General features: G+C 53.4%; 4 protein-coding genes; all 4 read right to left on the minus strand.

Moving 5' to 3' along the window:
* Positions 1-257: 257 nt before the first annotated feature.
* Positions 258-1,761, minus strand: RCC_05222 (probable glutamate 5-kinase; the record flags this gene model as incomplete). XM_023770496.1 has 2 exons in its annotated part: positions 258-1,576; positions 1,644-1,761. 2 exons carry the CDS (start codon positions 1,759-1,761, stop codon positions 258-260), a joined length of 1,437 nt encoding a protein of 478 aa, XP_023626264.1.
* A 2,200-nt stretch (positions 1,762-3,961) lies between these two features.
* RCC_05223 (uncharacterized protein) lies at positions 3,962-4,774 on the minus strand (the record flags this gene model as incomplete). XM_023770497.1 has 2 exons in its annotated part: positions 3,962-3,988; positions 4,043-4,774. 2 exons carry the CDS (start codon positions 4,772-4,774, stop codon positions 3,962-3,964), a joined length of 759 nt encoding a protein of 252 aa, XP_023626265.1.
* Positions 4,775-7,685: 2,911 nt separating this feature from the next.
* On the minus strand, positions 7,686-10,952 carry RCC_05224 (related to C2H2 finger domain protein; the record flags this gene model as incomplete). XM_023770498.1 has 2 exons in its annotated part: positions 7,686-9,716; positions 9,786-10,952. The coding sequence occupies 2 exons, from the start codon at positions 10,950-10,952 to the stop codon at positions 7,686-7,688; spliced, it is 3,198 nt and encodes a 1,065-aa protein (XP_023626266.1).
* Positions 10,953-13,008: 2,056 nt separating this feature from the next.
* Positions 13,009-13,957, minus strand: RCC_05225 (related to HD family hydrolase; the record flags this gene model as incomplete). XM_023770499.1 has 3 exons in its annotated part: positions 13,009-13,721; positions 13,803-13,862; positions 13,918-13,957. The coding sequence occupies 3 exons, from the start codon at positions 13,955-13,957 to the stop codon at positions 13,009-13,011; spliced, it is 813 nt and encodes a 270-aa protein (XP_023626267.1).
* Positions 13,958-14,627: the final 670 nt, after the last annotated feature.

Below are 14,627 nucleotides of genomic sequence, written 5' to 3' on the forward strand. Positions count from 1 at the left end.
AATCTTAAACGAGAATTGTGCCACCAAGCGGAGGATTGTTATTGATGGAAGAAGGCAAGTGAGGTTGACGTGTGATAAGAGAAGCTGATAGCAGTATGCTACGCCAGTTTTGAAAAAGGTATGAGAAAGCAGTTACGCTTTTACCTCCCATGGTATGCTGTGCTCTATGGCAAACTCCAGCATCGGCATGAAGTTGAGTTCATGCCCATTCCCAGCAAGCCGGAGGTATCTCATCTATCATGTCTTCATTGCCACGTTCACGCATCCACGACACTTCGGATGTTGCCCATACTGTGYCGTTTATCACACAACGAGGGCGACACAGGCCGGCTTATTTCCCGCTTGAACAGTGCAATGCTCTCGTGTACAGCAACGTACTCCGAGTCCGCGTAACCTATGATCTCTGAGATCTGGTTGCTCTTCACACCGCGAATCCGCTTAATCTCAATGGCGGAATAGTTTACGATCATTTTGCCAACGTCCTCGGCTTCGCTTAATGATGCGCGGCGGGAAGGGAGCACCTTGATCGAGACACACTCATGTTSTCCAAAGTGTCCCTCAACGTCAACAACACCGGCCGGCAGTAAACCGGTTTTGGCAACGAGCGCGGCATATGCGCCTGGGTCAACATATACACTTCCATGAGTCGTGAGGCCATGTAGTAGCCAGAAGTAGCGATCTCGAATAGGATGGAGGTCAGGGAGAAAGCGAGTGTGGAGTGGGGCGATGATAGGCTCGTCCAAGTGAAGGTCCGCCGTGCCGTTGAGAACAGCAGTCTTTTGATGCTGGAGTTCTTCGGCCGCCTCATTCGGCGGTAGCTCTGCACTTCCTTCTAGACTCCGAGCAGCACGCTTTAGGGCTTCCACATATCTCACAATGGCGCTGATGTTTCCGGGTTTGCTGCTTCTCGTTATGACAGTAGTCACGCCCGCAGCGGTTGCAAGCCTCGCGGCTACAATCTTTGTACTCATACCACCTGTTCCAAGCGAGCTACCGGCGCCGGCAGTATCCGCCACGAGGTCTGCAATCTCTTCCACCACCTCAATCGCCTTGGCGTCGGGGTGTGTTCTAGGGTTCTTGTCGTACAGGCAGTCCACGTCCGTCATGAGGAAGAGATAGTCTGCGTGAACCATGCCCGCAGTGATGGCACTGAGTGTGTCGTTGTCGCCGAATTTGATCTCCTGCACGGAGAGTGTGTCGTTTTCGTTGACAATCGGGATAACGCCCATGTTGAGTAGTTCCGTGAAGGTGTTTTGAGCATTGAGATACTGCGTGCGGTCTGCAATGTCATTCCTCGTCAACAAGATCTGGGCCAMAGGCTGACGCATGTGCATGAAGAGCTGATCCCACATGGCCATGAGCTTGCATTGTCCTATCGCCGCGAGAGCCTGGACTTGTGGGAGGTGCTTCGGCCGGCGCTCCAGATTCATCTGTCGCAGAGCCATGCCAATGGCCCCGGAGGAGCAAATGACGACGCGGTGGCCATCATGACGAAGACTGACTGCCGTCTCGACGATGGTGGAGAGAGTGGAAAGCAGCGGTTCGTGTGTCACCTCGTCGACAATGGACGAGGTTCCTGCGGCGGAGTTAGCATGGCTTTTGCTTGACTCAGCGTTGCAGATGGACGCCAATGCCATGCATACCGAGCTTGATAACAACGGTCAGTTCCTTCTTCATCTTGCTGCCCAGACCAGGATTGTCCAACCGCGCTCGAGCTTGCTCGTAGTCGGGAGGCACAGAATCCTTCGCATGATCGCCCATTGTGCGCTGCTCCCCTATGGCCTTGACTCGCTTGTTACCTCGGGGTGTGAGGTGGAAGCTTTGGCGATGACAAACTTTACTTTACCATCTCAACTTCACCTCCATGCATCTGACATCCCCTACATCGGCACTCTCCCATCTTCAACACTCGGTGATGTGGGACCAAAATGTTGCGAATTCAATGAGCAATAGCCAACTCAGGTGAATAGATGAGCGAAAGCGTCCTCACTGCGACAGATATCGAGATCTCCCTCCGCGTGCTTGGCACAAAGAAATGCAAGCCTTTGACCAGAACGGTGTCCTTCTCAGCAACGCCACTTCTTTTGATATGTGCAAGCTGCACATGCTTCGTTAAAGGTCAATATAGGCAAGGGAGGTACTCAGGACGTGGATCTTGTCTCACCCAACATTCTCCTCTTTCTTTACGTTTCGCTCTCCATCATATCGCAACTATCACCAACGRCATACTCCATCGAACAATCAACACAACTACATACTCCACCGAGCTCAACAACAGTATCGACAGCATGATTGCTGTCCAGAAGCATCAACAGCTTCCGCCTCGATAGACGGCTTCGGGAGTGATTCTTGAGCGACGAGCCTGAACAGGATCGCTGGAATGGCACAAGCTGGCTCGCATGTAGAACCCGAAGGACCGAGCTGTGACTCGTCTTCTTCGCGAATTTCGAGGACATTGAGAAGGGCAGAGAGTGAAAGACCTTCGACGTGGTATCGACCACGCCGAGACGAGGTACGTCGTTTATGAAAGTGTATCCACGGAGCGCGCTGTGGTCAGTCCGAGGATGTGGCTCTGCGTGGGACGAATTGACCGAGTGCAACGGCGATGCTCCGCGGACACTCAGTGTAGCTGTGTAAAGGACGGCATCATGATCATTGAGCATCGTGGTTGATCTAAAATGTTCAAAGAACTTTCTCTACCCACAACATCTCATCTATACCACTATCGCGTCARTGAAGGTCCCGCGTCAGCAACTTCCCTCAGTCGTGGCAGTAGTTTTTGTGGGCGGAACCACTATGAGAAATGGTCAATCTCCAATCGGCTCCAGAATCGACAGTCGAGTAGCGACCGGCCCCGAAGAAGTTGCACACTGTCCCCGAACCATGCGACCATAATAAGGTACCTCTGGTTCTGCCGAAAATGTTCGGTGTTAACATGCTATAACGTCGACTCCACAACGGTCGGCTTCGAATGCGCCATGACGGAAGAAGCCGCTCAATGAAGAGGGAAGACGGAAAMTACAAGTCTAACCGCGAGATGGTTATCGCCGTTGTATGACGCTTTGGGATGTTTGCCGATGAGCGCTGCACTCACCCAAAGTCGAAAGCACACTACGATCTGTAACGAAAGCAGCGATCCAAGCAGTCTGTATCGCAGCATCATCAGCCGAGRGACAGTTTCGTGAAGAAAAAAGCCAATCTCGAGCAAACACCTAGAACAGGAGGTGCAAACACCCTAATGAAGGGAGAATCGACGGCAACAGCCGCGACATCATCGCCATGTGTGCGGAGGAAATTGAATCCAGTACCACGGCTAGTAGGAGCTCCAGTTTCATCCTTCACAACTAGCTTTTTTTTCGCGTGCCTTGGTATGATAAAGTTCTCGACTCCGTGGACATTACCGCCAACGTTGGGCCGCGTTGAACCTTTTCTCCTGCTTTTGAAACATGCCACTTCGAAGCCACCCCGCATCAACAACAGATTGGTTGTGCATGTGAACAGCAGACTAGGAAAGTCTAACGTGATGGCGAGTCTCTTGCGCGCATGTTGATGCGGGGATGGTAGCGTGCTGTGATAAGTCCCGCATGTCAGGAGGATGCTCGAGAGGTGGAGAAAAGGGAGACTTTTGTGTCGTGAGAAGGACGTTGAAGCCCAACCACTGCCGCAGCATGGTTGGTAATCGTAACACAAGTAGACCTAAGAGTGTAGTCGTACATGTCAGATCACGCCAGCATAGACAGCTGCGCGTGTCCATTGGAGCTCAAATGTTTCCCTTTTTGAGCTCGTAAATTTTTCCTCCCAAGCGGTCGGTCCCTGAAAATCGACCGTCGCGGCATCATCATGCCAGAATGTTACACCGCGTTATCACCCGCGCGATAGAAGTAACCATGCGCCTGTCTATGCAACCCAAAGAAGAACGCCAGGCTCAAATGCGTTGCACACGCTAAGACAAAGTCGTCATTCATTTTGCTCCGAAAAAACCCGATTGCTAGTTGGATCGTTAGTTTGGTCGATGGCGAGGGAATGGACCGATGAAACATACCAAACAGCCTTCACAGGCATCTCCGGATTCCCCTCCCAAGACATACCCGTTGCAGTTTCGCGCTGTGAAGTAGTAGCACCTCTGGCAGCTGAGTTCTTGCGTTGAAATTTGTGCCTTGTCTGATGGTGCCGGTAGTCGTTTCGAAGACATGCGTTCCGGAATCGAGTGTTGTTGCTGTGGTTGTTGTGGTAGTGCTGGTGCTGATGCTTTACGCATCAACGAGGGACGCTTTCGAATAACCGGCGCAGATTGCGGGGCAGATTGAGGAGGCACGGCAGGCAATGGCCGTGTCGCGTAYGTGTTGATTGCCTGTGGGGGTGGAAAGCTGGCCGGTATCCTTGGCAAGGACGGACGTCTCGTCATGGAGGGCTGCTCGTTGAGTGGTGTGGTCGGTCTCGACTCGACCTCGATCTGGCTGACCGGACGATCGGCCTCTTCTGACTGAGGATATGTCCTTCGGTGCAACACCTTGCCCAACCTAAACCAGGACTTCCCGTTCGAGCTTGTCTTGCTGCGAACGCTCGCTGTATCGCTGCCTTCTTCTGGAGGCGGAGACAGTGATCGCCCGCTGTATGTTGTGTTTCTTGGATTGTAGTTGGACGTGCTGCTGATTGTTGATATGCTGCTTATCGAAGAGTGTGCGCTTTGTGACGTGGGCGCATCTCGGAACAACTGTTCCATGTACGCTGGCCGAGTTGACGATGCAGAGGGTCGGTGCAGAGCTACGGACATTTTCGTCGAGCGGAGTGTCTGAGCGTCGGTATATAATAGTAATGCTGCGACAGATGCCAATGACTAGAGATCGCTGAGTAGGGAAATTTGCTAAAGTCCTGAGTCGGAGGTGGAGTCGGCGAGAAAGAGCGAGTGTGTGTCGGCCTCCAATTCGTACTATGTCATGTAGTTGTTGAGTGATGGGGAAGCAGGTAGCGATGGGAGGATTACGGCAAAGACAACTAGCAGTGGTCCAGGGCGTGGCCACCTCTTTGACCCGTAGTGCTAAGGCTTGTGAGAGTATCTTAGCTTCGAACGCTATCACCAAAAAGGCTCTAAACACTTCACTTCGATTGAGATGCCCTWCTGAGACAGGCGGGGATCGCCAGTCGCTACCTCCTACCGGGAGCGGGACCTGCAGCGACCAGCACACATTCCATGGCCATACACAGATGGTGGCGCTGAGCCCATGGATGCATCGTGCGGTGCCCCGCGCACGAGCAACTCTCAGAATGTACCGGGACGGCATGCTGGTAGGAGTGCCGTGTCAGTCGCTGCGGCGCGGCGCACCCGAAAGGAGTCGCCTGGGGTTGTACACTTTTCGCAACCCGTCCAGCCGTTGACGCAGGGTAGATCCCGCGGCTGCGTGACACCGCCGTCTTACTAGCCGATGGAAACTCAAAGCAGGACACGATACAGCAGCATTGCTGCGGTCGGTGGTTGGGCATCTCGTTGATCGAGGTGGTCACCTCGAATTTCCAAAGTCTGCCAAAAATGGGGATGGACAGCGCGTTGCACAACTGCCAACAAGTTCTTGGTCGAGATGCTTGCGGCTTCTCCCAGGATCTGAGCCGCGCGCGGCGCACGAGCTGGTGCAAAATGTGGAAAGGTGGGGCTCCATGTGCTTCGGCAGCAATGTCCTTCTAGCCTTGCTTCTGAAACAACCAGCCCAACGGCCGCTTTTGCACAAGGACAGCAGGTTTTGGGTTTTTCGCAGTGGCCAGTCGGCGGCCAGAGCATTCTTCTTTGGGGATGTCGCACAGATCACATCCACGCAACATACCCTACAAGTTGATGGAGCTCGGGGCAGAGTCGTCGTATACCGGGACAATGATGCTCAAGGGTATACATCCGCGTCGCGGCGTTCACGGGCCGCCGATGATGCAAAAGCCAGTAGGCGACGAGAGAGATCCGGGGATGAGCCTCCAGCGCGGCAAAGTCCAGCAATGCCATTGCCAGGGCACAGGATCGAGGACGGAACCTGTCAAGGTAAATGATGGCAAGGATTCATCCGCTCTCCGAGTCCCGTCCGTCCATTCATAATACTTCGAAAGACTCGCCTCGAGCCTGCAGAACGAAGTCATCTGCGTGAAAGCTGTGTTGAGAGTTTCCCGATGTCCCATCAGCCTGCCTCCGATGGGCCTCTTCACATCGGACTCATACCGGAGCTCCACTCCTTTCGCGACTCCTTGCATGCCGGATCGATGGCCAATGTCGCAGCTGTTGGGAAAGCTGGGCATTGGCTCCGCTTTGTCCGCCCCCGATCAATCGCCTGTCTATAGGGCTGGCATCGGGCAACCTCATCAGCGGCACAGCTTATCCTTGGACGMACGGTTAGGGCCGATTGATGGTCGTCATTGCACGATTGTTGGCCAAAAGACCTGTGCTGTGTTGTGTGAACGTGCCAAAGTCATGTTGTGGTCATTGTTTCCAATGCTTCCCAGAATACTAGAAAATGCATTGGCGCGAGGTCAACGCGCTCACAATAGCAACCATGACCGGACGCCGGGGACGGGGCATCCCCGTCACGCTGATTTTTCTATGCTKAGCAATCCGCGTCCCCTCATCACACAACGAACTGTTCCACTGCGTGTGAATCACACATCCGCGCTTTTAGCGGCGCGGAAATCGGCGATTAGATCTACAAACCTCTGCAGTGTGCACATGTCGCGGCTTCATGACTTTGCTTCCGCGAGTAGACGAACAATAGTCCATTGCTGCACGCCATATTACTCTACCAAGACATACATGTGCCCAATACCGTCATGACCCGCAGAGCACCGGTGCGAGGTGTGCGGCTCGCAAATCCAGGTTGGCCTCTGCCGTCTTCCGCCCAAACAGACAGAACATGACACCTTCATTAAAGAAATACATGGGTGATGGATGGTGAAGGTTGGATGGAATGAGACATGATCTGTGTGCTAGAAGTCGAAGAATCGAGATTTGACAGCTGCAGGTGCGATGTTTTGACAGGCTGTCAGATGGACATCCCTGAACGGTATACCAGAATTGCTCCACGGCTCCACCGTTCATGGACAACCGTCCAACGATGAGGCAAATAAATCCCAGAAAATGGCAAGCAAACGATTGGATCAGCATTGGCATCGTACAGGGGGGGCTGCATCCAAACACACCGCATGGCAATGAATGGCATGCCAGTTGATGAGGATATACCTGGGATGAAGCCATGATCCGAAACTCAACTCCCAATAAAGCATCAGGCCTTGAAATGCAAGGCGTCCCACGTATATCCCCACTCCAGAGTGCCCGCAGTCCGCAGAAGCGTGATCCGCACGACACCAGAGCAACACGCAACTGCCTTGCCCCAATACAGACTTTCCCATGCCGATCCACAGAAACATTCGATTTTCACAACTCTGTCGTCGTTATTTGCAAGCGGTACAGTACTTGCTCAAGGGTCTGTCGAAGTAAATTTCCTCCTGCTCTCGTATCCATAGTCAAACATACGATCATTCCATGTCGATCGAATCGGATTCCGCCTTTGCGACAAGCATGAGAAATGTAGAATCAAAAGCAGAGCGTTCGCACATAGCTGTGTGCAGGGTATCAAAATGCCTCCCAAAAATCAAAATAACGCCGCCCGGTCCCCCTTTTCGACATCCACCACATCTCGAACTCGCGTGGATGCTTTCTACGCCGCCTCTTTCCCCGCCAACGATAAATTGATGCACGACCCTAGCATATTACTGGCTTCGTGCGCCAACTCCCATCTTGGCAGACGGAAGAGGTTTTTCAGCCAAATCAGCAAGCCCACGTAATGGTTACGATCTTTGAGGTTCTGAAGATCGTCGGGACTTGTGACCTTGCCCACGCGAAGCAAATACTGTCGCGCATCTTGGACGTGGACATCTTCGGGTAAGAGGTCGTAGCCCGGTGCTGTGATTACCGGTCCCTCGAGTGCAAAGCCGTATGACCACACAGTCATCATGGCAAAGTATAAGATCCATGGCCGGTTGAGTAGGTAGTCATCTCTCGCGCTGTAGTCAAAGGTGGCAGTCTCGGCTGGCGGATCTTGTTTCTCGTCAACGCTGCTCGCCTGCATCAGCACATCGCAGAGGAAGCGCAGAGCATAAAATGTCGCGTCGCGCGCCCTCGCACTTGGCGCCCACTGCTCACGCATCTTCCGTTGAACAGCCATTCGATCGCCGTCTGTTACGATTCGACCCAGTGCTCGGTCGGCGCCAGCGAAAACCTCGCAGTCCACAATGTCGACGTGCATGGCCATGTGTGCTAGACTGTGCAAACATGTTCGAGATTCGAATACGTTGTCGTGGTGGTCTGCGTGGCAAGTGGACTTTGTCTCTGGATTCCAAACTTGCGACCATTGATCGGTTTTCGTTAGACTCTCGTCAAAGTCCCGGCGCCAGAAATCAAACGCCCGCGTCAAATGGGAACGCCAGCGCATTGGATTGCCCAGTGAGCTGCCTGCTCCAAGAGATGTGATTTGCAGATCGCGCTGATTCATATGCCAGCTGAAGTTCAACAGCCCGGCCATTAATATGACACGACCAAAATTATTTGTGCGAACTTTCTGGCCGTTGAGCGTCATCTTCAGACCGTCCAAGAAGGTGGTGGGCTTGAATCCGTTGGCGGCCAGGCTAGCTTCGACGCGTTGAACTTCTGCACTACTCGTGGCAGACCAAAGTGCCTCATCGCAGGGGAGCGGAATGCGGATGTCATGCGGCGACATGACTGCCGAATGTCCAAAGAGTGTGGCATGGGTCGAGTCTATCACAAATGCAGCAAACGCCACTCGACGCGTCGCTTCTGCAGTGATCCAACGATTCCAATACGCATCCGGGGTGTTAACGCCGGATGTATTGATACTACCCTCCGGACCAGGGGGAGTTCTCGTCGGATCTAAGCCAGCAGATGAAGTTTCGACTGCGCTTCGACCGATGAGCGAAGATCCCCTTCGCATGACCGTCAGAGTGGTTGCATGGTGAATGTGTGCCCGCTCATGCAACGCTCGTGTGCTATACATCTTTTCAAAAAGCTCCAAAAGCAGCATCGTTTGGAATGTCCAAAGTTTTGCTGTCGGCCTGAATTCGGCATCCTTGAACACCTCCCAGCGAATGTGGTAGGCGGAGAAAAAGGAGAGCTCTGCGCACGTTTTGATGAGCTCTTGACTATGAGTCCGTTCCAGGCAGCAAGCTCCGAGACACATGATGGCAAGGAGAAGCAGATCCGGACACGTCTCCGAATTGAACGTCGGACGGTGCAAGATTGGCATCTGCTGGTGTATATGAATCCAGTAGCTTGTGATGTAGGTCTTCATCATGTTCACGCTCAAAGCATGATACTGGTCATTTGTATCGCCTTTTAAGATCTCCTCCTTCACTTTGCGACCCGGCATGTTTTCAAGATCTTCAAAAGACTGTACCAGAGCGATGATTCGAGCCTGCTTCCGTTCCGTGAGAACACTTTCGCGCATGGTGAGATCCATGCCATGGCTGAGGGAGAGATCTACATCCTGCTCCTTTGCTGGGGTTAACACCTCTTTCTTTGCAACTGGCGGAGGCATGACATGAGCCATTGTGTCGTACGAGAAGTCTTGTGAAGGGGGAGAGGGCATATTCGGATCGCCTCCCAAAAGCTGTTGAAGTAAAGCATCTCCCCAGACCGAATCTGGTGAGCGATTGAATAATCCGTCGCTGAACACCTGCGATAAAAATTAGCACTCCAAAACAATCACGAGAAAATTGCTTGTCAAGTCGTCAATGTGACATACCGGCAGAGCATAGGTGGCATCGAAGTTATCCATGACGTTGTATGCACCAATGCTGTTGCCCGTGGCGTTCGGCATCTGATATTGGTCCAGTGGATTTGGAGGGGGTGACATGGTATTGCTCGATCTCGTGCTACCGATACTGCCATAGTTTGCCGCCATGCTAAACGGCGGCAATGCCGGAAGAGCGGAAAAGGTCTGTGGCGATCTGAACTCCGAATTGTAATTTGGATTCGGGTTTGAATGCGAGCTGGGTGAATGAAAGGTGGATTGTGGATAGGCGGAACCCGATGACTGTGCAGATGCGAGAGGCTGTGGCGGTGGTGGCATGGCACTAGCAGGCATCTGTTGATGTTGAGCATAACCATTTTGCGCTGAGCCAGGTCGAGCGAAATGGCCCTCARAGCTGTAGCGCCTGCCGCCGTTGGTGGTCGGAGGCGGCTCCATCGAGCCAGATGTGTGGTACGCGCTGTGGTAATTGTTGTAGGACGGGTGGTCTACGGGAGCACCGACCTGGGCCTGCATCTGCATAGGAGGTAGTTGCTGATGATTGGCGTAATGCTCGGATGAGGTGGTGTAAGACTGCCGAGGCGGCTGAGGGGCCTGCACTGGCGGCGCCATCTGATACTGCTCTGGATGTGTCGACGACGACGATGGCATCGCATGGGCAGAGTCCGTGGGCGAGGTGTTGCTCGCCGTCGATGCCGTCCCCGGTGGCGAATTGGCTCCATTGGACGACGGTGTCGGAGCGATGGAGCCTCGCTGGCTGTTCAAAAAAGCATCCTTGCGTTGGAGATGCGATCCTTTGGCTGTGTGGCGTTCCCTGTGTCGTGCACACAGGTCCGCGCGAACAAAGTGCCGGTCACACCCGGGAAAGTCGCAGTGGTAGATTTGCYTGGGCGTGTGGTTGAGCTGGTGCCGATACAGATGCTCTGCTCGCGAGTATGCCTTGCCACAGTCGGCCGCCGGACATTCGTATTTCTTGTCAAAGGTCTTGATCACGCGACGCTTCTTCTTGGCCTTGGTGTCCGCCAGCTCGTCTACTTCATGTTCGGCATCGTCCATTTCCACGTCCTGCTCCTCATTGCTGTTGCTGATGCTATTCTGGTCGTCGCCGTCGGCCCGGTCTCGCTGTGCCGTTCCGTCCGTACTCGCCGTGTGGGAACTCATCGTGGTGCTCATGGCCATGTCCATGCGCTATTAGCGGGCGCCGTCGTCGTCGAAGTGCCACTATCGCTGTGGAGATTGCAATGACTGCGGGCGGCGAGCATGCTCCAAGTGCTACAGCGTGGGAGCTCCGTGGTCATGTCCTGGACGGCAAGGCAAGCAGACGGACGAGGGTCACGGAGATGTACGGATGACGGAGGATGGAGCAACGAGGCTAGAGTGAGAGAGTTACTTCAAGGTCGCACGCCCAACCATACAGGGCTCTCCGCATTCACTCGCCGACGTGCATGAAGGCTGAAGCAGCATCAGCCAACGACTCGTCTGGTCGTCCTTCGAGAGGCTTTGAGAGAGGGTCCGACGACGTGGGGGTGGGCATCGTAGATCTTCGGCGAGATGCGATCCACTCAACGATGGAGCCAGCCTGCACATGGCTTTTCGCTTCCAAGTTCTGCTCCCAAAAGCTGGCGCCTACGCGAAAGCTAACTTGTGGATTTCAAGACAATGCCCAGATGACCTGTTCCCGCTCACACATCTCACGGTTGAATGGACAATGGCGGCAAGAAAAGGTGTGCAGCTTGGTACGCGATTGAATTTACCGGCGGCGGCCAAATGTGCGCACCTGCATGCTGCATGCACAAGCCATGCGAGCGCGTGTTGAGACGAACGCGCCAAAGCTGCGAGAAGCATAGCCTTTGAATGCAGTTCGCGGCGACGACGACACCCGCCAACCCGCCAAAGTCAATAGGCCACGAAGAGTACGCAGCGTTCGATGCCGTCCGTGCCATGCGCAGCGCAGCATCACAGTATCGCGGTTTGGTGCCGGTCGAGCATTGGTCGTCAGCGCACGCGCCACCTCACCCTCATGTACCTGTACATGTGACAATGACACTACGATGGCGACCGTTGCACAAATGCGTGGCGTGCAGAAGTGTCCCAAACACGCCTCTCGGACAGTATTGACATTGACATTGATCACTCCCCGAGCGGTGTCAATGTTGAACCCAGCCGGGCGAGATGGTTCAATCTAGCAACGTAGCCCATGGCGAATACCAAACACAAAAAAATAGTGCTTACTGATCGTACTACTGCTCCCTGGTGAAMGGCAGGCAGGGTGTGGATGTACCCGCCGCTGTCGTAGCAGTAGCAGCGAAAACGGGTTGCATCCACTACCGGGCCTTGATGAGACCAGAGAAGAGCCAGCAAACTACTTATTCTCCGGAAGGATAAGTCGACTTCATGTTGCACAACACCTGCAGCTTGATGGAGATGTGCATTGGTATCGTTCAACCATGCAAGGACCAACTGGCATTGACATATTTTGTGCCCCCGCGTCAGTCGCGTCTGCCGCGTGGGTGATTACTTGTCGACTCCGTGCCGGGATCCGGAGACGTGTGCATCACTCTGAGAGCTCCATTTATWGCTGTGATCAAGATTCCGGATACCATTCTCCCAGATCTCAAACACGGAACACACTGTGCCACCAGCCACCGTGACTGTCGACTCCAGCATGCAGCGAAAAATGGTTGACGGCCCCCAGATCGCCACCTGCTCCACGTGGATCAGCTACTGAAATAACGTCTGTTGTTAAGTAAGGCTGGAGTAGGAGTGCAACGGACCAAACTATAGCAAGGAAGACGTGGGGAAAGAGAGTTTTGTGGTCACTTCATTCTCCGCCTCGCTTGACGCGAAGCATCATGGCTATGCACGGTCATTTATTTGAGACTCGTGGTCATTCGGAGCGTTGTCCATTCACCAATGAGACGCGCATCAGGGCAAGGTTTGGTAGATGTTTGTGATGTGTCTTGCAGACCACAAATGCAATTCGTCGGATGATGCACTCGGAAACATTGACGGCCGGGTTCTGCCCAAACTTAGGTTGACAGGATTCACGCCTCGTCTTCGCAGCCCTAGGATTGACTTTGTAAAGTGGTACTCGATGATGGCGAGCCATTTAGGATACGCCTTCTTTCGGGTGATGCACCGTTTTGTCTGACCCCGAGCATGTGAATGTAATCATCATCCGCGATCATGATTGGATATCACCAGCGGATATACCTCATCAGTGTTTGTGCCCGTTAGCACCTGATCCAGCGTAGTAGTCATCCTGCATCCGTTTGAGCTCATCGCTGATGTCTTGCACGCCAGTTGGCTCCTTGCCATGCGAAGCCCAGAATTCCCTCCGCTCCCGCAGCAACTCACTCGCCCACTCCATGACTTCCGGCAACTCTATGCGCTTTGCGACTCTCGAGAACTCTCCCAAGTCCAGCTCGCCTTTGTGACTGCGCTCATACTCAATCATCTGCAATAGCAATTCCATCTTGTCCACATCATGAAMGAAATGGCTCTCCAATGTCTTGGAATCTTCATACTCTTGCCACACTTCACGAATCTGCTGTCCTGCTACCCCACCGTGGACATTGCCGAGTAAACTTGTGCAGAGATAGTCCATCGTATCCGCTTCGCGTCTTGACTTTTCGCTCTTCTCTACGCCATCCACGGGCGTGATGTCTCCTACCAGGGCTTCTGCCATGTCGTGTACAAGAGCCATTTTGGTGCATCGTGCCAGATCTATACGAGAGGCGAGCGAGGGCGGGCAGAGCATGGTGATGATGGACATGCGGTACATGTGGTCGGAGATGGATTCGCCATGGTTGATGTCGAAGCGGCGCCAGCCTTCGCGTTTGGTGGTTTTGAGGCGTTCGATCAGATGGAAGAAGGCGAGAGGGGAGGTGGAGTTCGTCTGTGGGAGGGAGGAGAGCTCAGATTGGAGGACTGGAGAAACGTACGGTGAGCTTGAGATTTGGATTGTTTGTACACGGTAGGCTCACTGAGCGCTCACATGCCGACACATACCACTGTCGACGGTCCACTGCGCTGGCGTTTTCTCTGCGACCAAGCGGCCGGAAGTTGGCTCTATCGTGCTGTCAGTATGGAAAGTAATGAAGTGGGAAGGTGTATGATCACGCACTTGGAGACGAGTTTGTCTCAATGGCATCCGGCGGTGACATGGTCACAACGTCGCGGGGCTCTCGTGGGGCTTTTTTGTTGGGATGCTCGTGGATGTCTTGAAATACTGCCACTGGAATCTTGCCAGGAGGAAGAGACACTGGCAGAGTGGAAGATATGGTGCGATATGGCTCGCGTAGCAAACGCTTTAGTCAATGTTTGTACAATCACCAGGCTGCAGCAACAACAAATGCCTATTGCTGTATGTCGGCGATAAAGTAAAGGTTAAAGATCCTGGTGCCGATCATGTCGGTACCTTCTCTCCCTCAATCAAGGTGGATTGGATTGGCTCATCTTGATTCTTCACAATCACCTCGCAATTCACGGTATGAGGCCGACACGACGACTTGGAGAGAATATGAGCCCTGCCCTCGTTCAACTTCTACTTCAATCATGCTTGATTGCCCTGTCGCAGAGTCCGCCAACCATTTTCCGTGGAGGCCTGGGTATCCTTTGCGCTTCACGCTCAGGAATCATCCGAGATGAGACGATGAACGCAAGACGGAACGGGAGATTCATTCATCTACGTATAAATTACGAGAGATACGTGAAATATCATGTAGAAGCTCTCATCTGTGAGCAAGCCTGTCATTAATACCACAGTCATGATAGACTCTACCATCCACCATCAAAGAGTCCGCATGTCAAGAAGGGCTGGTGTGTCAGGCGACC

Source organism: Ramularia collo-cygni, assembly GCF_900074925.1.
Source record: "Ramularia collo-cygni strain URUG2 genome assembly, contig: RCC_scaffold07, whole genome shotgun sequence".
NCBI classification, from domain to species: Eukaryota; Fungi; Ascomycota; class Dothideomycetes; order Mycosphaerellales; family Mycosphaerellaceae; genus Ramularia; species Ramularia collo-cygni.